This window comes from Dipodomys ordii, unplaced genomic scaffold (assembly GCF_000151885.1).
Source record: "Dipodomys ordii isolate 6190 unplaced genomic scaffold, Dord_2.0 Scaffold111, whole genome shotgun sequence".
Classification (NCBI taxonomy): domain Eukaryota; kingdom Metazoa; phylum Chordata; class Mammalia; order Rodentia; family Heteromyidae; genus Dipodomys; species Dipodomys ordii.
In genome coordinates, this window is record NW_012267327.1 from 5,733,854 (window position 1) to 5,761,039 (window position 27,186).

Consider the following 27,186-nt stretch of genomic DNA (forward strand, 5'->3'; position numbering starts at 1 on the left):
CTGTGGTAGGGCATTGTCACACACATTCCTTTGGAGAGAAAGGAAGCTCTGGAGCTTAAAATAAAATCATATTCCAAGCTCTCATTATTTTTCAGTGGTGAGGGAAAAAAAATTGCACACTCATTTTTCTAGGTATTCTTAGAGGATTGAAGATCTTGCATCCTCTTCACTGTTTCTTTTGACATATTTGAAGTAGGGAGAAAGGAGAAGTTTCTAAATAATCTGATTCAACGTGACCTATTTTCTAAATCCTTAGAAGTGATGTTTTGAGCCAATTGAGGTATTTATGCTCTGTCCTACAAGAAATTGATGGTAGACTACTGGGTTAGAAAACTGCATAGGAGTCTTAAGCCTCATTGGTGGTCAAGCAAAGTTTCGGGGAAAATGGAAGTCTAGGAAATTGGCTATGAAGCTGAGTGCTAGGACAAAGCCTAATTTGCCCTTGATACTCTACCATTATTATTCATTGTGCCCTTTTCCCAGAGTCCTAGCTGGAAAAGGTTGCCCTGCTTTTGGGTTACACAGAGTAGAAGATACTGCATGATGACTGGAAGGACCCAGACAATAGAATGAAGAGAGAGAGTCATCTAGTGAGACAAATGTCTGTTCAGAGCTTTCCTTAAAAGGCTTCTTGAAGTGCTTTCTAAAATGCCTTGAAGACTTTCTTCTGATATACTTGTGATATAATTTTTTGTTTTTATTTTTGTTTTTGGTGTTGCTTTTATGGGGTCAGTGTGTTTCAGCACAGCCTAGATTTCTCTGAGGCCCATGCGCACAGCAGCACTGCCTGGGTGTGTGATTCAAGCCTGGACAGTTTGGCTCTGAATGGGGTGATAAGAATAGAGAGAAAGACACACCAGCAGACCAAACTTCCTGTGCGCAAGCCTTTGAAAACTTCATTTCACTGTCCGAAATAGCATTCATCTTAAGGCTGGGGTCATTTATTTCCTCTGGAATTAAGCAATAGTACTGGCAGCAAAAGAAACTATTTGGGGGAAGGAGATGCAGGAAGAATGTTACTGTGTATTCTATTCTTTTGAAGACAGCATCATTTATGGGAACCCTTATAAATGAAAACGGAGAACTTTCAGATGGTCTCCAATGGAAGGAATGCCAGTGCTCATAAGTGGATAGTATGATCTACAAAGATAAGTAAAGACTGAGTTGAGATGCTTCAACTTAATTAGCCAAATAATGGAAAGGGTATTTTTTCCTTTGGAATTTAGCCTTTCATACAGAAGATGTGGAGAAAGGATAAAATAGAACTTGTTGTGTCTGTGTGCTTGCAGGTTGTGTTTGATTGCTTTTCTTGTGTAGACTTTATTGTTGGGAGAACTTGAAAACCAGGACACGAATGCTGTGTCCCCCCCTACTCCCTCCCCATAAAGCTGAGGTGGGTAGGGCTTGGCAGCTGGTGGCAGCTGCAGAGATAAATAAGTGTCAGGGCTCCAGGGAGGAGGGTGCAGAAGAGCCTGTGTCTGGTGGTGGTCAGCTATGAGTGCTTGCCCTGGAAGACACCATGAGGCCTGAGCCAGAGCTGGAGCACAGCAGATGTTCCGGCAGTGAAAGGGAGGTGGGAGCATTTAGTCATTGGTTCAGTGGACTTTGTGATTAGGTTATTGTTCCTTTTGGGTGGGAGGAGGGATATTTTAAAGGGCAGAATGTCAGATAAACGCCTTGAATGACCTAATTAATATATTGCATGGAAACCAGGTAGTTATATTGGTTTGTTACTCTTTGACTTTAATGTTCATTATGACCTAAATGAACTAAGGACTGTGTCTGAATTTTGGCTTTACCAATTACTAAATTCAGAATGAAAATAGCAGTCTGGGGCGCTTCATCTTTTCCTGTTTGATATCACTGATCAGCCGTTTTAAGTATTTTTCCATGGAGGGCTTTTGAAGTCTCTTTTCAATGTAGCAAATGCAGTTGCCACAGATGGTTCTTGTTTGGGGTGCTTTTTTCACTTGGGCCTTGGAATTAACATGAAGGGTGAAGATGGTAAGGTTCCCCACCCAAATAATACTGTCTAGGCTTATGAAAACGATTTTGCCAATTATTTCCTATTGTTCACAAATATGTGAATGGTTTGCTTAAGGTTAAAAATTATAACCGTATAACTATTTTGCACAGAGAGTATAGTGAGAGGTCAGAGAAACTATTATAGAATCAATGGTCCATATGTACATTCTTTTCAACAATTTAACATTAAAATTTTTCTCATATATGAATCACATACTTAAAGAGCTCAGATTTTGAGCCACATTACTGTTTTTCTATCTGGACTTGATATGAAATATTCCTTGTTATAATCCATGTGTGTGTGTGTGTGTGTGTGTGTGTGTGTGTGTGCTATTACTCAGAGTTCAAACTCATTCTTGCTAGGCTTACAAACTCACTCTTCCTAGACTTACATAGCTAGCTGGCCCTCTGCCACTTGAGCCATGTCTCCTGTGTGGCATTTTGATAAGTAATTAGAGATGAAGGATATCTGATATTTCTACTCTGTCTGGCTTCAAACCATGATCCTTTGATCTCAATCTCCTGAGTAGTTAAGATGACAGATGTGACACACTAGGTCCTGGCTTCTATTCACACTTTTGCATAATCCTAATTATTCATATGTGAAGCTAGTAAAAAGATCATTACATGGTTACTAGACATTAAAAGGTTTCAAAAACTTGAAACATTTAAAAACAAAAATGAAGGCATAAATGTCTCTTTCAAAGAAACATAGCTTAGGTACTCTGTGTCTAACAATAGACTATTTCTGTAAAGAAGTAGAAAGTTAAGATTAGGCATGAGTATTAGGTGTATATTAGGAAAGATCTAATATTGTTGTAGGTAAATAAGCAGAAGGTTGCAAAAGGAGTAGATAGGAAACAAAGATTTTTTAAAAAAATCTTTGACTGGAGGTTAGGATATGAGAATTAATTTGAATCTAGCCCAGAGAGATTCTTATCTCCAACTAACCAGTCAAAAGCTAGAAGTGGAGGTGCAACCCAAATGGAAGAGTGCCATCTTTAAGTCCTGAGTTCAAGCCCTAGTACTGGAACAAATAAAGTAAATATAATACAATAATTAAAAAATAATAAAGCTTGGGCTGGGAAGGTGGCTCAGTGGTAGAGTGCCTGTCTTGCATGCATGAGGCCCTGGGTTCAATTCCTCAGTACCATATAAGCAGAAAAAGCTGGAAGTGGTCCTGTGGCTCAAGTGGTAGAGTGCTAGCTTGAGCTGAAGAGCTGAGGGACAGTGCCCAGGCCTATAGTTCAGGCCCCACAACCAACTAACTAACTAAATAAATAAATAAATAAATCTTGAAGTGTTTAGACCTTGATAGAAGTTTAGACTAATGCTTTTGTATGCTAAAAATAAGCCTGGGAAATAAAGATAAAGGGGAAGGCCAAATTTATTTGTTTATTGATTCATTGATTGATTGCCATACTGGCATTTGAACTCTTGCCTGGTAGGCAGGCAGGCAATCTACTACTTGGGCCATAATTCCATTTCTGCCTTTCTACTGGTTATTAGAAATGGAATCTAGTGAACTTGTCTGCAAACGTTGATCCTGCAGATCTTAGCCTCCTGAGCAGCTAGGATTACCAGCAGGAGCCACCAGTGCTCATCTAATAGCCAGAATTGAATGAAGAAAAATCAGGCATTACAAACATTGATCCTGCAAACTTTAGAAGAAAAAAAAAGAACAGTTATCAGCAGTCAGACATTCAGTGTGCTGATATGTGGACTAAGGTGGCCAGCCTCTTTCAACTTTTTCTTTGTAATTGTCTCCATTCCCCTTCCCTTCCCCTGTGCTCTAGGAGAGACAGCGTCTGGAGACCATCCTCAGCCTCTGTGCTGAGTACTCCAAGCCTGACAGCCACCTGTCTACAGGCACTACGGTGGCAGATGTGCAGAAGATCAACAAAGAGCTTGAGAAGCTACAGCTGTCTGATGAAGAGTCAGTGTTTGAAGAAGCTCTGGCATGCCCTGACACAAGATACCGGTGCCATCGGAAGAACTCTGTCCACGATGCTGACCTGGCAGGCTTTGGGAGCCTGGGTCAGAGCAGTGCCAGCTTCTTCACCCCCAGGAGCATCAGGAATGATGAACTGCTGGGCGACCTTACCAGGACTCCTGTACCATCCCCCTCTGCCTTTTTGAAGGCATCCAGTGAATCCTCTTACTTAAGTATCCTACCAAAGGTAATGCTGGGTGGACTTAGGCCTAGAGCCTAGAGATTTTATTATGACAGCAAATGAGGATGTTTAAACTAATCTGAGTGCTGAGGGTTCATGCCCGGATTCCTAGCTACTGTAGAGACTAAGATCTGAGAATCTTGGTTTGAAGCCAGTCCCAGCAGACAAGTCTTTGAGAATGTGAAAATTTCCTAAATGAGGTTCAAGGATACTCTCTGGGACATTTTTTTTTTTTTGTCAGTCGTGGGACTTGAACTCTGGGCCTGCGCGCTGTCCCTCAGCTCTTCAGCTCAAGACAAGCTCTACCACTTTAGCTACAGCGCCACTTCCGGTTTTCTGGTGGTTTATTGGAGATAGGAGTCTCACGGTCTCTCCTGCCCGGGCTGGCTTTGAACCGCGATCCTCAGATCTCAGCCTCCTGAGTAGCTAGGATTACAGGCGTGAGCCACCAGTGCCCGGCTGGGACATTTTTTTAAAACCCCCATACAGGTTAAGATTTTTTTTTAAATCAATTTTATTTAAAAAAGCTCCTAACCTTTTTTCCTGCCAAAGATTTATTTAAAGTTATCTACAACTAAAGACACACATTTTATTAGACTAATATTAAAGTGTCAGTTGGAAGGAAAAACTATCATATTTATGAGGTAAAATTATTTAAGAATAAATAAGCTTGGCACCAGTGGCTCTTAGCTGTAATCCTAGTTACTCAGGAGGCTGAAATCTGAAGAATCATGGTTCAAAATCAGCAAAAGCAGACTCTATATCTAATTAGCCAGCAAGAAGCTAGGCTAAGGACATGGCTCAGCAAGGTGAGCATGCGTGAGGTACTGAGTTCAAACGCTGGAACTGGCAGAATAACAACAGAAATAGAGTAAATAGGATCTATTAAATAATTCCTACCATTAAGGTCAACTCTGCAATTCTTCACAATTGCATGCACAGAATAACAGCAATAAAAGTATACATTAGTTAATTGTTATTGTAAGAGAAGGATACATACTGGAAAAAAAACCCAACATGCTAAATTCTGGCAATAATTTATTACATTGAGTGGTATTTAGAGTTTGTGTAGTACTTGATTTTAATTTTTTCAAGACGATTTGTTCCTGGTCAGAAGTTCTTATCTCACTTCTGACTTCTCTAACACACATCAGGGAACTGAAGTATTAAATATGTGATATCCATCAATCCATTCTTTAATGGCCATATTTACCTTGTTAACTCAGTGGAGAGAAACTATGAACAGGACATACGTCTTAACTGCTAGGAAGTTAGAAGATGTTAGAAGATAGGATGGGGAAGAGAAAAAGCAGGGAGGAATCAAAAAGCTGCCCAGTGTTGAGAAAAAAATGACCTATTTAAAAATTTGAGCTGTTTTCATCACCTTTTGGGTTTTTGCTGTTTTTTCCTCTCAAAATCCATGACTTCCTTTCAACTTTCCCCTCCCCCCACACACACATTTCTTCCTTTATGGAGCTCTGCCTGGATTTTGACATTGAGCTATGTGGTCTTTCTGAAGACAACCCTTGGGACTCAGATTTCCTCCTGGAGAAGCTTTGGACAAGAAACCTGTTGTCTAAACAAGTAGATCCTGACAGATGGTTTTAATTGGTCAAACATGCTCGTGTGGAATAGGAGGCCTATAGAACTAGGAGCAGCATCCATTGTCACAAGAGACTTCTTAGATTGTGCATCGTTTAGACCCAGGAAACATGAGAGGTACCTCAGGTTACCAGGCAACAGCTTAGAGTTCAAATGAGAGGCTGATGAGTTCCAAGGAATAGATTTTCACTTACTATTTTTTAAAGACAGGCATGTCCTAATCCAAGATAAGAGATAGAAGGTGGCTCATACTGGTAACCCTATCTATTTCAGGTGGATAGCCTGGGTAGAAAAGTCCATAGCACTCTTATCTCCAGTGAACTAGCAAAACACCCAAAGTAGAGGTGTGGCTCAAAAGGGAGAGCACTAACCTTGAGTGGAAAAAGCCAAGAGAGAGCTGGAGGTCCTGAGTTCAAGCCTCTGTACCAGCATGAAGGAGAGAGAGAAGGAGGGAGGGAAAATTAGAGGGAAAGAGGGGAGCTTAAATAAGCAAAGAACTTCCTTAGCATTTGTTTTGTATTTGTATTAGCATTTATATTCTTCTCTCAATAATCTGCCCACTAGCTTCTTTTCTTAATGAAGTATAATATTTATTAGTCAATTTATGGATAAATGAGAAGAGAGGAATGTGAAAACACTTTAAAATTTATAAAACTGCACAAGGATTTTAATGACATTTGGGAAATCTGACATTTTCTAGTCTGGAAATGTGTCCAACACATAAAGATGCACAGGACCTTGGAAGTATGCTAATTTTAATCAGGCTTTTCAAATCTGCCTGCTACTATTTGGGGCAATAGCCAGTTTAAAGTTAGGTTCCCACCTATCTTTCTGAGGAATTGCTCCATGCATAATGAAAATCCCTACATTCTTCTCTGATTACAAGAGGATTTCTTCTTCTTTTCTTTCTTTTTATGTTGGTCATGAGGCTTGAACTCTAGGCCTAGGCACTATCCCTCAGCTCTTCAGCTCAAGGCTAGCACTCTATCACTTGAGCCACAGTGCCACTTCCAGTTTTCTGGTGGTTAATTTGAGACTTTCCTGCCTGAGCTGGCTTTGAACCATGATCCTCAGATCTCAGCCTCCTGAGTAGCTAGGATTACAGGCGTGAGTCACCATGCCCAACTTACAAGATGATTTCTAAAGAGAGATTTGAAAGGAGACAAGTACAAAGTCTTGTCCCTGTGTTCTGCTCTTCCTCTGTGGAAGAAATTATCTTAAAGATTACATTTTTAAAGATATACATATATGTATAATATATTCATTAAAATATGCCACTATATCAGTGGGTTTCGATCCATTACTATAAAAAGAAATCACAGAGAAATGAAAATGAAAGGCATTATGGATTTTTTTGTAGAAAATGGATTTTTAAAAATTAAGATAATTATAGATTCATATGCAGTTGTAAGAAATAATACAGAGTTTCTTCCAATGGTAATGTTTAGGGAAATGCTAGTAAAATATTATAGAAAAAGTATTATATTTAAAATTTCACTCTCAGTCACTATGAAAGTAAAGTTATGCGAGGGGCTGGTGGCCCACACTTAATCCTACCTTCTCAAGAGGCTGAAATTTGAAGATCACAGTTCGAAGCAAGTTTGGACAAGAAAGTCTGTGAGACTTCTATCTCCAATTAACCACCAGAAAACCAGAAGTGGTGCCATGCTTCAGAGTAGAGTGCTGTCCTGTGAGCACAGGGACAGAACTCAGGCCATGAGTTCAAGCCCCATGATCCGCCCCCCCCCCCACCACACACACACACAAAAGTTACTTATTAGTGCCACACCTTGGATTTTTTTTTGATTTGACTAAATTCTTGAGATTACATTATTTTTCACGTTATTTTTATAAGAAAACATTCAGTTTTAGAACACTTCTTGAAAATTTCCAATCTCTTTTTTTTGGGGGGGGGGTCCGGTCATGGGGCCTGAACTCTGGGCCTGGGCGCTGTCCCTCAGCTCTTCAGCTCAAGGCTAGAGCTCTACCACTTGAGCCACAGCACCACTTCCGGCATTTTTCTTTTTGCTTATGTGGTGCTGAGGAATCGAACCCAGGGCCTCATGCATGCAAGGCACGCGCTCTACCACTGAGCCACCTTCCCAGCCCCAAATTTCTGATCTCTTAAGAATGAGAAAAAAAAACAAACATTTCCTTGATGTTTTTTATTGCTAGACACAGCATGTTAAATATTAAATATACCTACTGTGGTAAACTTTCTAAAAGCTTTTGAGTTATGCAGATACTATTATTGTTACCCCCTGCTTATTTATAAAGTAGGCAGTTGTTCAGGTTGTTCAGTCATTTTTGTCTTTTCTTAATGCTTTACTTCCACAATGAGAAAGATATTTTTAAACCATGTTGGAAGTGGAAACTTAATATGTAATGTTGACCCAACAGGATGCTGGCTTTGAGGATGCTTTCCTGCTAGGGTTACTGCTCAGTGATTTTGGAATGCCATTCAGGATTGCAAGCATTCCTCGTGGCCTAATGAGAACCCCTGAGTATTAAGACAATGAGTTGTATTGTTAGTATAAACAGGTCAGCACTTGCTTTACTCTTTGATAATATATTAAAATTAAGAAGACAATTAGAAAACTAAATGTCAAACTTTGGGATGCCTACATATCTTTGTTCCTAACCAAACAATTAGCACTTGTTTAGTTTGTATAAGGAACTACAACGTTGGATAAAGAATGAATAGAGAATACAGCATATGGTAGATATGGTAGATATTTATCTTAAAAGTTCTTGCCAAGATTGGTTAACAAATTAGTCTAATTCAACTCAATCTTTGACTAATCTAAATTTCTTTTTTTAACAATTAGTGGTTAATTTTCAATTAGTTATTTAACTGGGCTGCTGTTTTTTTTTTCCATTTTTTAATTGTGAAATTGTCTAGTAATTTACTTAAAAAGAAGAAGAAAACACCCTCCCAAACATCTTAGCTAGGCATTAGTGGATCTGCTGATAATCCTAATTAATCAGGTGGTTAAAATCTGAAGATCAAAGTTTGAAATCAACCTGGGCCAAAAAGTCTGTGAGACTCTTGCTTCCAATTAACCAGCAAAAAGCTGGAAGTGGAGCTGTGGCTCAAGTAGAGTGCCACCCTTCAGTGGAAAAGCTAGAGCATGGAAAGCCCAGATTTCAAGCACAGAAAAAGATGACTTCTTTTTCATGGACTAAAAACTAAATAATATATCTTTATTGACATCTTTGGTCTTCAAGAAAATCTAGTCTTGGGCTGGGAAGGCGACTCAGTGGTAGAGCGCTTGCCTTGCATGCCTGAGGCCCTGGGTTCGAGTCCTCAGCACCACATAAGCAAAAAGAAAAAAGCCGGAAGTGGTGCTGTGGCTCAAGTGGTCGAGTGCTAGCCTTGAGCTGAAGAGCTGAGGCACAGCACCCAGGCCCAGAGGTCAAGCCCCACGACCGGACCCAAAAAACCAAAAAGAAAATCTAGTCTTCACTGGGTGATGCCCAAAATAGCTAAGCTGAAATTGACTACTCTCTTTTTCGTTTGTTTCTGCATGTGGCTTGAATTCAGGGCCTGAGCACTATTCCTGTGCTCTTTCGCTGAAGTCTGGTGCACTACCTCTTGAACCACAGCTCCACTTCTGGCTTTTGGAGATCAGAGTCTCACCAGCTGGCTGGCTTCAAATTGTGATCCTCAGATCTCAGCCTCCTGAATAGCAAGGATTACATGCATGAGCCACTGACACTTGGCATATATTACTTTTAAACAACAGAAAGTCTTATGTGGGTTGTGATTTTGGTCTTCATGTTTCCTCCCTTCTTCTCCCATGTTGAAGACTATGAACCAATTCTCTACCACTTTAATTTTTGCTGACTTTCTCATTCTCTGTCAAGTGGTGGAACTCTGATTTTCCATGAAGTAAAAAGAAGCTGTCATCCTGGTTTCAGTCACAAACTCCCCTTGCTTGGTTAGTGTCTTAAACATGATAGCAGGAAGGAGTTCTGTAAGATAGTAAATAGTACTCCAACACTAAAAGTGAAAAATGACATCTTTCTTTGTGGGGGGAGAGGGAAGAAGTCATCACAAAAGTGAGGTTCCTTTGATTTTCCATCCTGCATTGAAAGCAAAATTGTGTTCACAGTGAACACAAATGTTCATGTGCAGTGAGATCCAACAGTGTGGCTAGAGACTATCCAGCCTTTGGTAGATAGCAGTGAACATAGAGTTTGTGAGGAAGGTAGCAGCGGGCAGGGAGATTCCCAAAGAAGATGCAAATGTCCTGTGTCAGTCTAGTTCCCTGGTAAACTTTCTGACACTTCAATTTCTACATACTACAGCTTCCTCTTAACCTCTTGAAACTGAATGTTTAGACTTCAGGTCCAAATTCCAAGAGTCTCAAAGAAAAAGATATGGTAAAGTTCAGAAAAGGGAGTTTTATTACTTGACAGCCATGAGAAGAGAGAGCTTCAGTACACCCTCAGCTGTCTTCAGAGGTATAGACATTAGCTCCAAGTCAAATAGGGAGACTTAGGAAAAGAGGGTGAGAAAAGTATACACAGTTAAAATAGTCCCAAGTGTCTGGTTGAGCTACGGATCATTAGCTCTGTCTTTGTCTCAGGAGACCTGACATTTGCTCTGTAGTTTCTGGCTGTCTTCAAGATGATATAAAAGGAGATGGCATTACCTGTTTGAAGGACAATGTTCTTTTTGATACAAGATGCTTATGGGCGAATCCAGTCTTTCCTGGAGCCCATGGTGATTGTAGAGTAATTGCAGAAGACACAGACTCAGATCAGATGACACAGATACAAGATGCTGGGGGACTTGGATGCTCACACAGCTGGATCCTGCTTTAAGATAATTTATAGACCCATCAAAATCAGCTTTTAGGTTGCCTTTTACATTCTTAGTCATTTTAGCTTTAAAACCATATGAGTTATAGCCTAAACTACTCAGAAGGCTGAGATCTCAGGTTCACAATTCAAAGCCAGCCCAGGCAGGAAAGTCTCTGAGACTCTTGTCTCCAGTTAATCACAGAAAAATCTGGAAATGGCACTGTGGCTCAAATGGTAGAGTTCTAGCCTTGAGAAAAAGCATCCCAAGGACAGCACCCAAGCCCAGAGTTCAAGCTCCAGGACCAGCAAAACAAAAATAAAAACAAATCAACTATACTAAATGTAAGTGAAATTTATTTGTTGGAGCTTTTCTAAGAACACAAATGTCATAATCTTGTGGCAGAAGGCATCAGAATTTCAACAAAACTGGCATCAGGGGAGTGCTTTTAGCAACCCCACTGACATAGGAACTAAAACACTAGGCCTGCAGCTAGTTTCTAAGCCAAACCAGGACACTCTAGCACTGAAGCATGAATAACCCATTTCTGTGCTGCTTAATCACAGACTCCCGAAGGCATAAGTGAAGAACAGAGAGCTCAAGAGTTGGCTGCAATGGAAGATGCCCAGATAGTAATTCTAAACAACCTCGAGGAGCTTGAACAAAAAATCAAGGATATAGATGACCAGATGGATGAATCCTCCAGAGAGGTATAAAGTATAAGTTCCCTTTTTGCTTTCTCCTTCCTTTGATTCCTTTAGCATAAAACTATTTCTGTATACTGAGGCTCAGACCTGGGGAAGAATCTAAATACCAAGTGGCCAACACAAAGACTTACTCAATCAGCACTAAGTATAGAGTAAAAATACTTCTTTTACATTCTTTTTTTAAAAATCAGATGAGAAAGACATATTAAGCCATCTTTAATGTACTCTGTATAAAACTAATTTTTTTCGACAAGTACTGAATCCGTGCTTTTTGGTTGAAGCATCTGTTAGCTAAAGTATCCTATATTTAGGTGTACATGTTCAAGTCCAGTGAACATTTTCTAAGCACTGGTTAGGCATTGGTTATCTTGTTGCAATTGTGTGACAATAAATACATTCATTAATAAATCTAGCTTTCTTGGGATTTGCAAAGCCTAATGCCAATGGCTGACACCTATAATCTTACTCAGAAGGCTGAGATCTGAGAATTGAAGTTCAAAGTCAGCCCAAGCAGGAAAGTCCAAGTGACTCTTATCTCCAATTAACTACCAAAAAGTCAAAAGTAGAGCTGTTGCTCAAATGGAAGGACGAGCTTTGGGCACAAAAGTTCAGGGCCTCCTAGGCCCTGAGTTCAAGCCCCAGGACCAGCACACACATAGAGAAGAAACAAACAGGGCTCAGATAGAGTGTAACTCTATAGAAGATAAAGCAATTTGTGTGAGTGAGTGTGTGTGTGTGTGTGTGTGTGTGTGTGTGTGTGAGAGAGAGAGAGAGAGAGAGAGATGTGCTCACACACGAGTATGCACAGTACTGGGGCTTTAGTTGAGGGCCTGGCACTCTTGCTTGGCTTTCTTACTCAAGACTGGTACTCTACGATCTGAAATCTAACTCTACTTCTTGCCATTTTTATGTTATCACCACAAAGTGAGAGAGAGAGCTTGTAGGGGGAATCTGAATGTCTCTACTAACAGATGCTGCAAGTAGCCTGGTAAGTAGAAGGGCAAAAGGGGACTGCTCACCTGTCCTCCTCTACAGTGACCCCTCCTGCAGGCTTTACTAGGAATGCAGAGCTCATGTGCAAGGCTGAGGTACCTCCATTCCTCAGACATTAGGAACCAAGCAAGGCACAGTTGCTCCTGAGGCAGTTTGAGCTTGAGCCTGAATCTAAGAAAATAGGCAAAATAGAATGGTTAAGTGATAGGATCGCTAGTTTTCTCAACACATACATTCTGGGCGCTCCAGCTTTCTTATATGGAATTTCTGACCATCACATGTGTTTTCTGGACTACTGTCGACGCACCACAATCTGGCTGATTCTGTATGAGTTTTTGAACATTTTAACTGTTCGACATGAATGTCTGTTGTGGGCCACTGGAAAGGCTCTTGAGGGTGAACTGTTTCTGAGCTTTGTTTTGTATGTCCTCAGTTGCAGATGGAATGTGCTCTTTTGGTTGGAGAGCAGAAATCTGAGACAACAGAACTTAAGAAGGAAAAGGAGACTTTGGATAATCTAAACCAGAAAATAGCAGAGCTGGAAAAGAACATTGTTGGCGAAAAGACCAAGGTAAAAGAAAATTAAGTTTGAATGCTATTTTTATGGGTAAAGCGGTGGGTTCCACTTGATTGAATTTAAGTGTTCAATGAAATGACTGGGTTTTGTGTATCATGTTCCTGGAGAAAGTAGCACTAGGGGAAAGTCTTAAGTTGGTAAATTGTGACAGACTAAGAGCTGTCAGGTGCTGGGCAGTTGATGCTAAGTGAGCTGGTATTTCCTATGGCAGCTTGTACTACTTGAGATGAGAGATGAGTGAGTTGCTTTTTTTAAAATCAGCTTTTCTGCTTCTCTGATTCCACTGCCTTTTGAAAGACTTGTAAAATATATATGTATATAATGGTATCTATATCTATAAATATAGATATTTTTATCCATCTATATGTATTTGTATCTATTTATGTATTTAAATGTATAGATATAGCTATAATGCAAGTAGCCTGGTAAGTATATAGTATATATATCTAGATCTATATATGTAGATATGTTTGATAGATAGATAGATAGATAGATAGATAGATAGATAGATAGATAGATAGATAACTTGTAGACTGGTGCCCTGTGGGGTTAGCTTAGGCATATTCACACAATATTGCCATATTGCTTTTAATTTTTCTATTTATTATGAGCATGAATAGAAACCATTCATTTCACCTGCCTTGTCTTGTTATTGCTTCCAGTACAAGTGCTCTGCTCTTTGAAAAGTTTTCAGGGGGTCCTCACTGCAAAGTGAAAACTAAGAGCTACAGGTGACTGTTAGCTTGCATGAGGCCTTGTTTATACATTCAAGCCACAACCTGAATGTTAGTTGATGTCTACTAAAGAAATCAGAGAGAAATATTGGCAGAGTTCAACCCTGTTGAACTTAGGGTATTGATTTGTCTGTTTATCAGATCCCAACCCCCGCCATAACCCTGGGAAATGTCACACATTCTACTTCTATTATGACTTAGTGACAGCCGAAATAAACCCATAAATTAAAAATAAAATGTTGATCCAGGAAAGCAAAAAGCAAACAACATTTAATACGTTCTTTTTTGTCTACCGTATTCTCTACTAAGCTTGAAAAAATGGAAAATGTCATGTGTAGATTTTTTGCTGAGTGTAACTTCCTGTTTTAGGCTCTTATTTGTTCACAACCTGAAAACAAGAGCATTTGATCTTAGTGACAAAAAAGAGCTCAAATGATCATTGTCAGAAATGGGAGTCAGATTAAACGTTGTAATGTTTTTTCTTGGTAACCTACGTGACAAAATGGTGTTGAACACTTTTAATGTTAAACATTACGTTTGTTCATTCTATTTCTAGTCTACAAAATACCAAAGAATCTATTCGCATCACGGGTATGCTTTTTAGGAGCTCACAACCAACTCAAAGAATCAGTTGTCTAAATCTACAATGTAGGAGACTCAGTTAATGGCTGAGATTTCTCACCTTCTTCATTGATAACAGCCAGCAGCTTTGGCTGGAGGCATCAGATGTCTTGTTTTGGTACTTAATTAGTATTTTACTATTAACTAAGTACTAGGTAAGTCATATTGTAATAATCATATACTGTTATGTCATATGGGAAAGCCTGTGGAATGTAAGAGGGAGGTATCATGTCCGCTGTGCCTTCCTCATTGTACACAGCTCCCTATGCACAGTCTACAAACTATACTTGTGTGGGGTTTGAGTGGTAGAGCTCAAAGTTCGAGTCTGAGTTCAAAGCCCCAGTAATGCATAAAAGCAAGCAAAACAAGAACAGTGTTCAAATTGTACTTGTGATTGTTATTAGCATCAGAACCAAATTCTAAGTTTGACTTCCCTATGGGAGCTGTGTTGAGTTCTCCAGGTTGAAGGGAGAAGTAGACTTCCAAGAATGTGGACAGAAATGAGCCAAGAAGCACCTCTATTCCTCTAACGGCTTGCCATTAGCCATACGAGGAGAGAGGACTGCAGGAGACTGACGTGTAGGATGAGCTCCTGCAGCTGTCAAGGGATGAAATGGTTCTGGCAGGTGTCATCACATGGTGCAAAAAAGAAAAAATGGCAGAACCTAGCTTTGGGCAAGGAGCTCAAAAACAAATATGAGAGGAGTAGAAGCAAAGACTGGGCTGGGCTAGATGATGTGATGATGTTACTTCCAGTCTTTTCTTATATGCTCAGTGTCATCCCAGCCCACCATTTCAAGTCTGCTGTCCTGCACAAACTCTAGCAACTTAAGATCTCTACTGCCAGCATGCCACCATTATTTTCTTGTTTAGATTTTTTTATCATACAAACTGCCACATCATCTCTTCACCACAGAATTCTCTATTTTATGAGTACACTGTGTTATTTCTTCCCTTCAAAAAAAAAAAAAGAACCTTTCTTCCCATTCCAGTTAGCTTAAATCTCATGACTCCCATCAGTGTTCTTCCTTTTTTTGTTTCTGGTACTAAGACTTGAACTCAGGGCCTTGGGCTCAGCTTTCTTGCTCATTGGAGGTACTCAACCATTTGAGCCACATCTCCATCATTTTTGCAGGTTAGCTACTGGATATAGAGTCTTGGGTCTTTTTTCCACCTTAGCCTGGGCTAGCTTCAAACTGTGAAGGTCTCACCATTCTGAATAGCTAGGATTACTGGGGTGAGCCACTTGTACATGGCAGTTTTCTCCTTTTAAGATTGAAGTCCTTAGTGCTTTCCAACCCATTGGGTGCTTGTTAGTAATCTTGTCGTTAGTACAGAAGACCACCCTTTTTCTTGGCTCATTCTCCCTCCTTCATCTGTGCCCTCCCAATCATATACTTTAATTTTTACTTCTCTTGCTGTTACCTCTCTGATATTTATCTCTGATTCTAATCCAATCCTTTCTTTCTCTGTCTCCCTTCCTCCTTCCTCTGTCCCTCCCTCTCTCTCTCTGTGTCTATCTGTCTCTCTCTGTGTGTCCCTGTCCCTGTCTCTCTGTCTGTCTTCTCTGTCTCTCTCTGTCTCTGTCTCTGTCTCTCTCTCTCTTGTGCCAGGACTGTGGCTTGAAGTCAAGGCCCAAGCACTCTTTTAGCTTTTCACTCACAGCTAATGCTCTACCACTTGAGCCTCAGCTCTACTTCTGGCCTCATGCTGCTTAGTTGGAGATAAGAATCTTATGGACTTTCCTGTGTGAGATGGCTTTGTGCTGTAATACTCAGATCTCAGCCTCCTGAGTAGCTAGGATTACAGGCATGAGCCTTGGCTCCGAGCCCAACCCAGTTCTCTTATATCCTCACATAAAGCCATGACTTCACATGACTTGTATATTCTGGTGTCTATCATATGCTTTCTCTAGTCCTCAAATCCTTTTCTGAACTTGACTCATTCTGAAGTCCACCGGACCTCTCCACTCACAAACGTCATCTATACTTCCAACTGAACATCCACAATGGACCCCCTGATCTGACCCTTCTGGCCATTCATATAACCCACTTCCCCCACCATCCTCCAGTTCCCCAGTCCATTTGTTCAGGTGGAAACATGGACATTGATCTGGACATTTGATTAACTATCACATAAATTGATTACCAAACTATTCCTCCATTACTTTAATTTTTCTGCCTCTTCTTGAACAGCATACTCTTTGAAGCCACCAAATCTCTTCTTTAGTCCCCTTTTGACATTTACACTTTCCGTTCATTCTCTTCACAACAGCCAAGGTAATTTAAAAAATAGTTAGAAATCTGATCATAGACATATTTTAGGTTTAAATAAAATGCAGTTGGATGTAACATTTTGGTTTATGTCGTTTTATGATTTCTATAAATACAGGTTTCTTACTGTGATCTGCCACCAGCCTTGCTGTCATCTCTGGCTTCATAATTCATTCCACTGTCAACATGGCCTTCTTTTTCTTTGTTCTAAGATTGATCCTCCTCCCCAGGTCCTCTCCCTCATGTTCTTTGTAAGCACGGTGTCCTCTGCCTGGAATATTCTTCACCATACTCCCTGCCTTTCTTCTCAGGTCACTGTTGTTTCCAGAAAGGTCACTGCAGTCCTTTTCTTTCCTGTCTTAACTGTCCACTTTGGTGATACTGGGGATTGAACTCGGGGCCTCCTGCTTGCAAGGCAGGTACCATAACACAAAGGCTGTTTCTTGCCTTGATTATTTTGGAGGTAGGATCTCACTTTATGCCTAGGTAGGCCTGGGCTACAATCCTCTTCCCTGTGCTTCCCTAAATTTCTGGGCATGGATGGCACACACCACTGTACCCAGGCATTGTGCTTCCCCTAAAGCTAAGAAACAACAAGTACATTACCATCCATTGTTTGAGATGGAGTCTCTGAACTTTTATGCCTGGTCTGGCTTTAAACTGCAGTTTCTCCAATCTCTCCACCCTACAAGTTAGCTAGGATTTCAAGCTTGAGTCATTGTGCCTAGTGTTCTCCCCGCCTTTTTTTAGTTGAAATGATGTCCTGTTCTTTTTTTGTCCTTTTACATACCATGTTGTGTGATTTCCACTGTTTTTGGATTAATATTTACTTCCTCCTCTGGTTAGTAAAAACCAAGGAAGGCTCTTGTCACCCACTCTTTTTGCAGCCTGTGGTAAGTGTCATAGTCCTGCTGGGGTGCTATGGGAATATTGTCCTTGGATTCTCTAGCTAACAGCTTGTCTAGGCTTTGCAAGCAATACTGAGCCAAACACCTGCCAAAGAACCATGTGGAGCCAAGTTCCAGAACAGCTGGGGTGGACTTCCCAAGTGCACATGCCAAGAGGCCTATAATCACACTACCAATCAAGCCAAAGCATAAGACAGAAGGAGGAAGTACCCTTTTCCCCTTTGGATCACATTTCTCTACCATACACCTGTTGCTGTGATCAGATATAAACTGAGTTGAATAGATATCCCTCTTGAGCAAGCTCTGATTCAGAAGTTTCTAGTACATCCTGTAATCTTGCCCTAGGGTGTTTTTTTTAAGAGAAGTCGGGAAGTATAGAAAAATATTTAATAATGCCTTGAAGTTCAAATCCTGGTGTGAAATTATTGACATTGTTTCCTTCACTCTTGAGACTGGTGTTTCATATGATTTCTTTGACCTGATGTATGATATTTTCAAATTCAGCATAAAGTAACAACAATACATGATTTTTATTTATTGTATTTTACTGTGTATAAGTTATGGGTATAACTACACATACAGGATAAAATGTAGACAATTATGCTACTATATGTTTATTGAACATTTCTGCAGGGGTTCCTTGGGGTGACCTTTCACTGAGCTTAGGCACTTACAGTCTAGAGCATCAATGAGTTTGTTTCCAAATGAGCTAAATGCCAGATGCCTGTTATATTTTTATTCAGTAACCACCTGACAGAGAAAACCACTTAAAGCATAGACCAACCCTGAACAAATATGAGGATGTGACCTAAATGTTAACTCAGATGAGATGTTTATTTGGTGAAGCAAAGAGACCATCATGTGAAAGGTGAAGGAGCAGTTACCTTGGTGACAGCGCAGAGGGTATTAGTACTATGAACTTGGGCTTATGCCAAGGCCTGCTTGTGGATCTGACTTCCCTTTCCATCTAATCCCCTCCTCATTTCAAGGCAAAAGCATACTGCTAAGAAAGTAGGGACATTTGCTTATATAGGTTTTTTTGGTCTGTTTCTGATTATGTTAAAAATTCAGCTCGGCACTATTGATTCACACCTGTAGCAATGCTAGCTACTCAAGAGGTGGAGATCAGGAGGATTGCAGTTCAAAGTTAGCCCAGACAAAAAGTATGTAAGCACTCATCTCAACAGAAAATCTTGGGCATGATAGTACATACTGTCATCCTAGCTACAGTGAGAAGCATAAATAAGAGGATCACAATCCAGGCCAGCCTAAGCAAAAATAAATGAAAGCCCTCTGTCAAAAGTAACCAGAGAGTCGGGTGCCCGTGGCTCACGCCTATAATCCTAGTTAATCAGGAGGCTGAGATCTGAGGATCACGGTTCAAAGCCAGCCTGGTCAGGAAAGTCTGTGAGACTCTTATCTCCAATAAACCACTCAGAAAACTGGCAGTGGCACTGTAGCTCAAGTGGTAGAGTACTCACCTTGAGCTGAAGAGCTGAGGGACAGCACCCAGGCCCAGAGTTCAAGCCCCATGACAGACAAAAAAAAAAATAACCAGAGAAAAAAAGATCTAGAGCTATGGCTCAAGAGACAGGGTGCTTACTTAGCAAACATGAAGGTCTGAGTTCAAATCCCAGTACCACTCTCTTCCTCCACCAAAAAAAAAAAAAGTAATTTAAAGCTACAAATAGTTTTTATAATTTTTCTCTCGTCTGGGTTATTTATGTCTCATCTGCCCACTTTAACACAGACCCACCCACCCACACACAATCAATCAATCAAAAGTCAGTTAGGCTAAAATTAAAAATGATGGCCACGAAGAGAAAGGCTGCACTTCTGTGCTCTGAGTCCTTTCATGACCCTGATTGTAGTCCTACAACTCAAAGCATCCTTTCCTTTAAGGAAAAATATTGTGTGCCATCACACAAATACATTGTGATAGTTTTTAGGCATCCTAACCTCCACACAGTTACAGGTAGGCTTACTTAACTAGGAGCTAAAGTCTAAATCATTCTCCATACAATGCATTCCTGAATGAAATCTGAAATTCTTTGATTTCCTTACTTTTCTACGTTAAGCACATGTTATTTTGAATTAAGTGGTTGAATTTTACTCTCCATTATTACCTTGCCAAAGTACCTGTTACTTCCTTCCCATCCTTCCTTTAGAGCCAGGGGAAGAGAAATTCTGGCTTGGCTTCTTCAGCAATAGTGTTAATGCCTCCCAAGTATAGACTTTGCCAGGTCTTACATTACAAAGCTAGCTCCCTGGCTCAAGGAAGTTGAACTGCATTGTGGAATCTGGGGATTAAATTGTAGGATTCCACGGGTTATTATTATATATAAGTCCTCGGTGTTCTGATTTGCCAATTCATTATACACTAAGGACTCATTGATTGTGTATTTAAAATATCAGAGCCAAAAGAAAACACAAAGTTCTCCATAGTCACTCTTAACACATGACTTTAATCTTTCTTTTGTGGCTCCAAAATCTGAAAAGTATTCTGGGAAAGAAAATGTCCTTTGTAAAGCTAAATATTCATAAGTATGACTACAGAAATCACAGCATTTTTTTTATTAGAAGATATTACCCAGACCTTACTAGAAATGTGATATGTGTGCTATTTGTATAAAATTCAAAACATTCTGAAATCTCAAACACTTCTGGCTTTAAGTAGTATAATAGAATATGCATGTGTCCAAAATCATCACGGTGAATACATTAAATGTACAGTTTCTGTGTATCAATGAAGCTGTTGGCAGAAGAATTGCAGAGACAGGGGTATAGCTCAAGAGGTAGAGTACCTGCCCAGTAAGCCTGGGACTCTGGGTTCAATCTCCACCAGTTTAAAAATTCAGATAAATAATTATAGGTCTGAAAAGTTGACTAATCTATGAACTCATGAAGATGCTTGACTCCAAAACACGTGATTTTTAGGAACTAGAAAGAAACCACTTTGGGCAGGCCACCCCTAGAAATAGTGTCTTCTAGACAAGTTTTAACATTATTACTGTATCAGTTCCAAACCTGAGCCAGAGTTTCATGGTGTATGGCCTAATAGGGTTGCCAGAATTAGCAAATAAAAGCACAAGAACCTTAGGTACATTTGAATTCAGATAAAGAGAGTAAGTGTTTAATTGTATTTATGTCCCCAACTTACTTATAGTAAATGATCATTTACTACTCAGTCAAAATACAAATTCAACTGATGTTTTTTATTAAACTGGTGGCTCAACAAACTAACAAGTTAAGCATGTTTTTCAGAATTAAACCATAGGGTCCTTTAGTGTGTTCCTGCGCGTGCGCACACATGCATATGTGTGGGGGGGTCTGTGTGTGTGTGTGTGTGTGTGTGTGTGTGTGTGTGTGTCTATGTGTCTGTGTCTGTGTGTATGCCCATCCTGGAACTTGAGCTTGTGTGCTGTCCCTGAGCTTTTATGCTCAAGGCTAGAACTCTACAGCTCCACTTCTGGCTTTTTAGTGGTTGATTAGAAATCAGAATATCACAGACTCTGCTGCTTTAAGCTATAGTCCTCAGATCTCAGCCTCCAGAGTAGCAAAGATTACAGGCAAGAGTCACTGGCACATCCAACATTAAACCATCTTTTTGCTGAATATTGCATTCTGATATCTGGTAAGATGATATTTTCATTAGTATTCAAGGTATTTTTGTATAGTGTTGAGTTCAAGTAGATATGACAAATTAAAGTTCAGTTTCTCCTTCAAGAACACAACTAAGAAGATAGAAAACTGGTAGGCCTTAATGAATTTATGAATTATTGTACCAGTACCAGATCTTGACTCTCAGGACCTGGGAGCTGCTGTTTAGCTTTTTCACTCAAGGTGAGTACTATGCCACCTGAGCCACAGTTTCATCTAATTTGTCCATCAATTTCATTTTCAGTGTAAAGGATGATACTTTCAGCTCAAATGAAATGCATGGCTTGGGCTAATTTTCATTCAAAAACTTCCTGAGCTATAAGTAGTAGACAGGAGTATTCATTTCTTTCTGGCTCAAAGTTGATCCATTTCTGGCTCTCACAAGAGTGTGATCAGCCCCATAGTCCTCTGTGATTTATGACAGACCCCACCGGCTACTAATCCTCCTTTTATCCTCTCCCTTCTCACTTCCTTTGCCCTAACTTTGGCCTCACTGAGCTTGAGCTCTGAGACTCAGGTAGTGGTCAGTGCATTGCTGATAAACTGTGGCGAAGGTTCTAATGGTGCCAGCTTGCATAATTCTTCTACCTGCCCCCTTGTATGGAATTGTGAAATGCTTTCAGGGCCTCAGAAGGAAGGCACTATGCAAACATAAGGTATTTTGTACTTTTTTTAGTTTTTTTTTTTTTTAAGGAATGATTTTTAAAAAATTTAAAAGCACCAGCACAATAGTTTGGCAGTTTTTCCAGATTTGAGATCTTTGTTTCAGGACAGTGGTTTTCCATACTATATAATATTATATTGATGTTTTCTGTTAAACATAACTTTCGGTTTTAAGGCTTTGCTCATGTGATATTTAATTCTGATGACTTGTATTGTTTGTTTTTTAAATGTTTATTTGAAACTAGAGTTGTTGCAAAGTCTAGTGATGTAGTATCTAGAGAGAGAATGAAAGAATTGCTGTGCAAATTGGGTAACATTTGACCACACACACAGAGAAAATAATATTTTCATAGCTGAAAATCAACAGGCATTGAATACTGATGGTTTTCTTCATGGAAAATATTAATTCTGAAACTGAAGACTAAGTCTAGATGGCCACTTTACTCAGCTTTACTGTCGCTTACCCCTCCAGAATCCTTTCCTCTGCAAATTACTACATTCCTTTTTCTGACTTCTACTCAATCACTGTAATGAGTGACAAAACTTAATGTTGGAGAAGAAACTCTTCCACGAGCTGCTAAGACTTGTTATAGAATCATTTTAGATTGATAAGTACAGTAGGATTCTCAAGCTTATGATTTCTTCTTTTGACTATTTTGAGGAAACATGTATTTCTACAACTAAAGACATGTTTCTAGAAGAACCTTGCAATCTAAAATTTAAATTTAAAGAATGGACATAGCAGTGGATTGGCAGCGGTATGGATGTCATAGAGTTTTAAGTTTAAGCCATACACTTTTTGTTAAGAGCCTAAATATATATATTTATATCGGAAAGTTTGGCCCTTGATAAAAAGAAATTACAGTAGGGATAGTGGAATAGGATTGTTTAACAGTTTCATCCTTTAGAAAGAAACGTCTATATGATAGGTTTAGAGACTGGTTGCATTTTTACCAGTTTGAACTTACGGGAAGTTTTGCTTACTGAGTGTCATTCCATTGTACTGCTTCATAAAATGTTTTGCTTTAGCTAGACTGAAAGTATCACACGCTCACAGATAATCTCACCTCAAGGTTTTTACACACGTTAATACCATCATAAAAGAAACTCCAGTTGAGAATCCTAATGCTAAATGAATTGAAACCTTGTTTCTGAATTTAGGAGGTGACATCGTAAAGCCATATAATCATTGCATATAGTATTTATTTTCCTGAAGACCATGTAGCATCACTTTGGCATGTGTGACTTTTGGAGGGATTTTGTATCATCTTCTTTCTTTCTTTTTCTGGCTTATGGGTCCTTTATTTCATAGTGGAGTTTTATTTTGTTGTTGCGTGTGTGTAGTTGGATTTTTTGTTTTGTTTTGTTGTCATTCATTGTTAAGTAATCTCTGCTTCCGGTCAATGTTTTTGCTTAGTGTGGCTAAACTGCTTCATTCTCCTCTCCCTGACTATGTTTGCAATCTTGCATTTGTAATAAGCAGCTGTTTTAGCACCTGAATTAAAAGTTCTTCCTTGAATTATGTTTTCTAGTTACTTGAGCTCTGAAGCTTTGCAAATGACAAGAACTATTTCAGATGACCAAGATATCAACCAATGACTTAGAGCACATCTTATCTTTAAACAAATTGCAATCATTTTCAAAAATTGCATAGCAAATGCCTTGAGTGAATTAGACCATAACAGTACTTCAAGGTTATAAATAAGTGGCTCCTTTCCTTTGTCAAGTTCTCTGACAAAGTGACTCTTCACAAGGTAGCTTGGAATGTGGTTGACATTTCTTTTGTTCTTTGTTGGCCACTGACCAACATCCGATCTTTCAGTTGCCTCCCCTTGGTTATAACATGGTGGCAGGAAGGAGGGAGGGAAGGAAGGAAGGAAGGAAGGAAGGGCGGGTGGTGGTCAATATCCAGTGAAAAGGACCATGATTTAAGAATGAAGGATCTGAGCTCCTTGGCTTAACTTCAACTTGTGTCTCTTTATTGTAGTCACTAACATGCTATGTTTGTTCATTCATAGAGATCTAGAGTTGGTGTTTGTTTTTGTTACCATTGGAAAATGTTCACTCACAACTGCTTGGGCTGTGAAGATAATTTCTATTCTTCTATTTTCTGATTTCTGAACTTCAGGAGAAGGTAAAGCTTGATGCTGAAAGGGAAAAACTAGAGAGGCTTCAGGAGCTTTACTCCGAGCAGAAGACCCAGCTGGACAATTGTCCTGAGTCCATGAGGGAACAGTTACAACAACAACTGAAGAGGGTCAGTAGCAAACAGGAATGCAACAGTTGTTTTTCTTTCTGCCACCCCTCCTCTCCCGATTAAGTTCCACTTACCTATCACCTTTGCTTTCGACATAGCATAAAGTTGCATAACTTCTGATAATTAGATACTTTAAAATAGAAATATACATGCTAACAGTGTATATTAGTCCATGCTAACCCATTAATTTCTTGTTAGAATTCACTTAATTTCAAATGCAAAGCATTTCTGCAGTCATTCTTTGTAATTAAGGAGAGATTGCTCCTAACTTGTAACATTTAATTCAACTGATGTCTTCTCTGTATTCTGGGCTATATTGTGAGTACTGTTTGTCCTTCATTGTCTTTACTTAGCTTGATTTTGTACTCCTGTCTAAAAATTACCCTGTTCTCTGGTATGCTCTCTACCCTTATGCACTGTTTTTTTTTCCTTTCTTTCTGCTCCTACCTGGCATAGAGCTCATTAGTGTGGTAGCAGTCATGCACACATACCAAGGTTCAAGCCCAGGCTAGTGACTCATGCCTGTAATCCTAGCTACCTCAGAAAACTAAGATCTCGAAGATCGCAGTTTGAAGCCAGCCTAAGCAAAACAAATCCATGAGACTCTTATCTCCACTTAACCAGCAAAAAGCTAGACATAGAAGTGTGGCTCATATGTTAGAAGGACAGCCTTGAATGAAAAAGCCAACTGAGAACATGAGGCCCTGAGTTCAAGCCCCCATACTAACACACATGTGTACACACACACACACACACACACACACACACACACACACCAAGGTACAAGAGGCAGACATTAGAAATGCCTTTGACATCTTTTCATAGGAGCTTCTTAAGTTTTACAAACTTACTGAAGCATTTGCCTTTTAGCTAACGTTATAAAGTTGTTTTGTCTTTAATGATATTAGTGTTTAATACAACTGTGCTGGTTGTCTTCTGAAAAGAGCATTTCCTGGCATTACCTTTTATAGACTTGTGATCACTGTGTCATCTTCCCCCATGGGTAGTCCAAATCAACTGTGATCCTGGGAAAGCAGGCATTAGCCATCTTGTACCTCTAAAAAAGTTATGGAATAGTCATTTATCCTAAGTAACGATCTGTGATTTCACATGAATAGAAAAGGAAGTTAGTTTCATTCATGTCTTGCTTGTATCCCCGTGAGAATGAGTAAGGTGAAAAATCAGTGTTTACACACACATTTTTATACATGATCTTTAATACAGTAGCATTTAATACTTCTGAAGACATCATTAGATAATGGGAAATTATAGTTCAGCTAGCCCTTGTGTTGCAAAGGTTGACTCCATCTCAATAAAGACAACTCAGGGAAGACAGGTCACACTTCAACATGACAACTGCAGTCTCATTACTTACAATATTGAATCAAGCCGGGCGCTGGTGGCTCATGCCTGTAATCCTAGCTACTCAGGAGGCTGAGATCTGAGGATCGCGGTTCAAAGCCAGCCCGGGCAGGAGAGACCGTGAGACTCCTATCTCCAATAAACCACCAGAAAACCGGAAGTGGCGCTGTAGCTCAAGTGGTAGAGCGCTCGCCTTGAGCTGAAGAGCTGAAGGACAGCACCCAAGCCCAGAGTTCAAGCCCCATGACCGACAAAAAAAAAAAAAAATATTGAATCAGACTGTTTAATAAAGGAACTTTCTCCTTTTTGTGTTTTACTGTGAAAAGTATAATCTTCTGTAAGATAAAACTGGCTTTCCCTTGATATCACAATTCTCTGGAAATTCTGTGCTTTAAAAAAAATGATTATAAGGAAGCTACAAAACAAAAAAACAAAAAAAAATCTAAAATCTTTTAAAAGATTTTCTCCCCATTTCAAGCACTTTTTATCTTCCAGGGTTTATTATGCCCACATTTTTAATGACTTAGAAGGGTTTTCCCTCTGCAATCTGAATGTGGAGCTTAGCTTTATTTTCAGTTTTCTTCACTAGTATGCTATTGTTTGCAGGCAGAAGTTTAAATATTAGCTACAAAGAAATGAGTTACTCTAGGCCTTGTAAAGGGTTAAAATAGTATGTGTTGTATATTAAGCAGATGTGGCGTAGGGAACTGGCTAAACTACTGCATACTGTGACCCAAAGATGCATTTTGAATGAAGATAGTTTGGAAGCAAAAAAAAAAAAAAGAGTCTTTAATTTTATTTTTTATTCTCGATATCTTTAACCACCAATGAGGCTTGTTTGGAAGACCTTGAACCCTGCAGTGAGTGTGCCCATATTATTAAATGTACCAACCAGTGCAGTATTTGAAGACCGAAGATAATTTGTTTCAAGATACAATACTTGACTTATCTCTTATTTCCACAATCACTTTAATTAATCAATTCTTTTAGGAATTACAAACTTAAAAACTGGACATTTCTTGATATATTGGAAATAACAGCTGAACACTCGGAATCAAACCACATTCTTGCTAGGTGTAAGTGTGGTATTGCATATGTGTAATCCTATAATCTCAATATTCGTGAGGCTGAACTAAGACAGCCTGGGTTCTTATTTGGGTTTGTCGTGTGTGTGTGTGTGTGTGTGTGTGTGTGTGTGTGTGTGTGTGTGTGTGTGTGTGTGTGTGTGTTTCAGACAGTATCAAAACGAAAGCTAAAACAACAAAACATTCTTAGTCCTTTTGGCCAAATAAAGTATAAAGAAGTTTTTTAAGAGGTGTTAGAAAAAAAAATTGTCATTTGTTGTTTGGTTTTTTTTTGATAGAGTCTTACCATGTCTTACCAGGCTGCTCACAATCCTTGTACCTCAGTCTCCTAAGTGTTGTGATTGCAGACATGTGCCACTGATGCCTGACCTTGAATACGTGTTTCCAACCCTGTTTTCCTTCTCTTCAACCTTGAGAATCCTGTTCTCATAATAGCTTGTTGCTATAGTAATTTCATGGTAGCTAATGACTCCTCTATGAGTCACTCTTAGAAATTCATTGAAGAAGATAGAAAAATATTCCACTTGATTAAGAGCCTCATATTAACATTGAATAAAAACTGGAAGAAGCTAGGGTTAAATAATGCTACAGGACTTATATAACAGTTTTTCCACTCTCTTTGAGGATTTAGTTGAACAACAACCACAAAAGTACACAGATTATTTCTTCCATGAAGAGCCGTTATCTATATTCTCTAGCTACCTCTTCCTTTTGGCCATAGATTATTTATAATTCCCA

The 27,186-nt window shown here is 39.4% G+C and overlaps 1 protein-coding gene across 4 annotated transcripts in view; it reads left to right on the forward strand.

Moving 5' to 3' along the window:
• The window catches only part of Phldb2 (pleckstrin homology-like domain, family B, member 2), a 94,383-nt gene that overhangs the window by 31,477 nt on the left and 35,720 nt on the right, over window positions 1-27,186 (forward strand). For 3 of the 4 annotated variants that reach the window (XM_013028587.1, XM_013028583.1, XM_013028586.1), the window contains exons 3-6: window positions 3,822-4,205; window positions 11,175-11,318; window positions 12,742-12,879; window positions 23,873-24,001. In XM_013028587.1, coding sequence (XP_012884041.1) covers window positions 3,822-4,205; window positions 11,175-11,318; window positions 12,742-12,879; window positions 23,873-24,001 — 795 coding nt within the window. The remainder of the gene's footprint in view (window positions 1-3,821; window positions 4,206-11,174; window positions 11,319-12,741; window positions 12,880-23,872; window positions 24,002-27,186) is intronic. The other variant, XM_013028585.1, reaches the window with a different exon arrangement.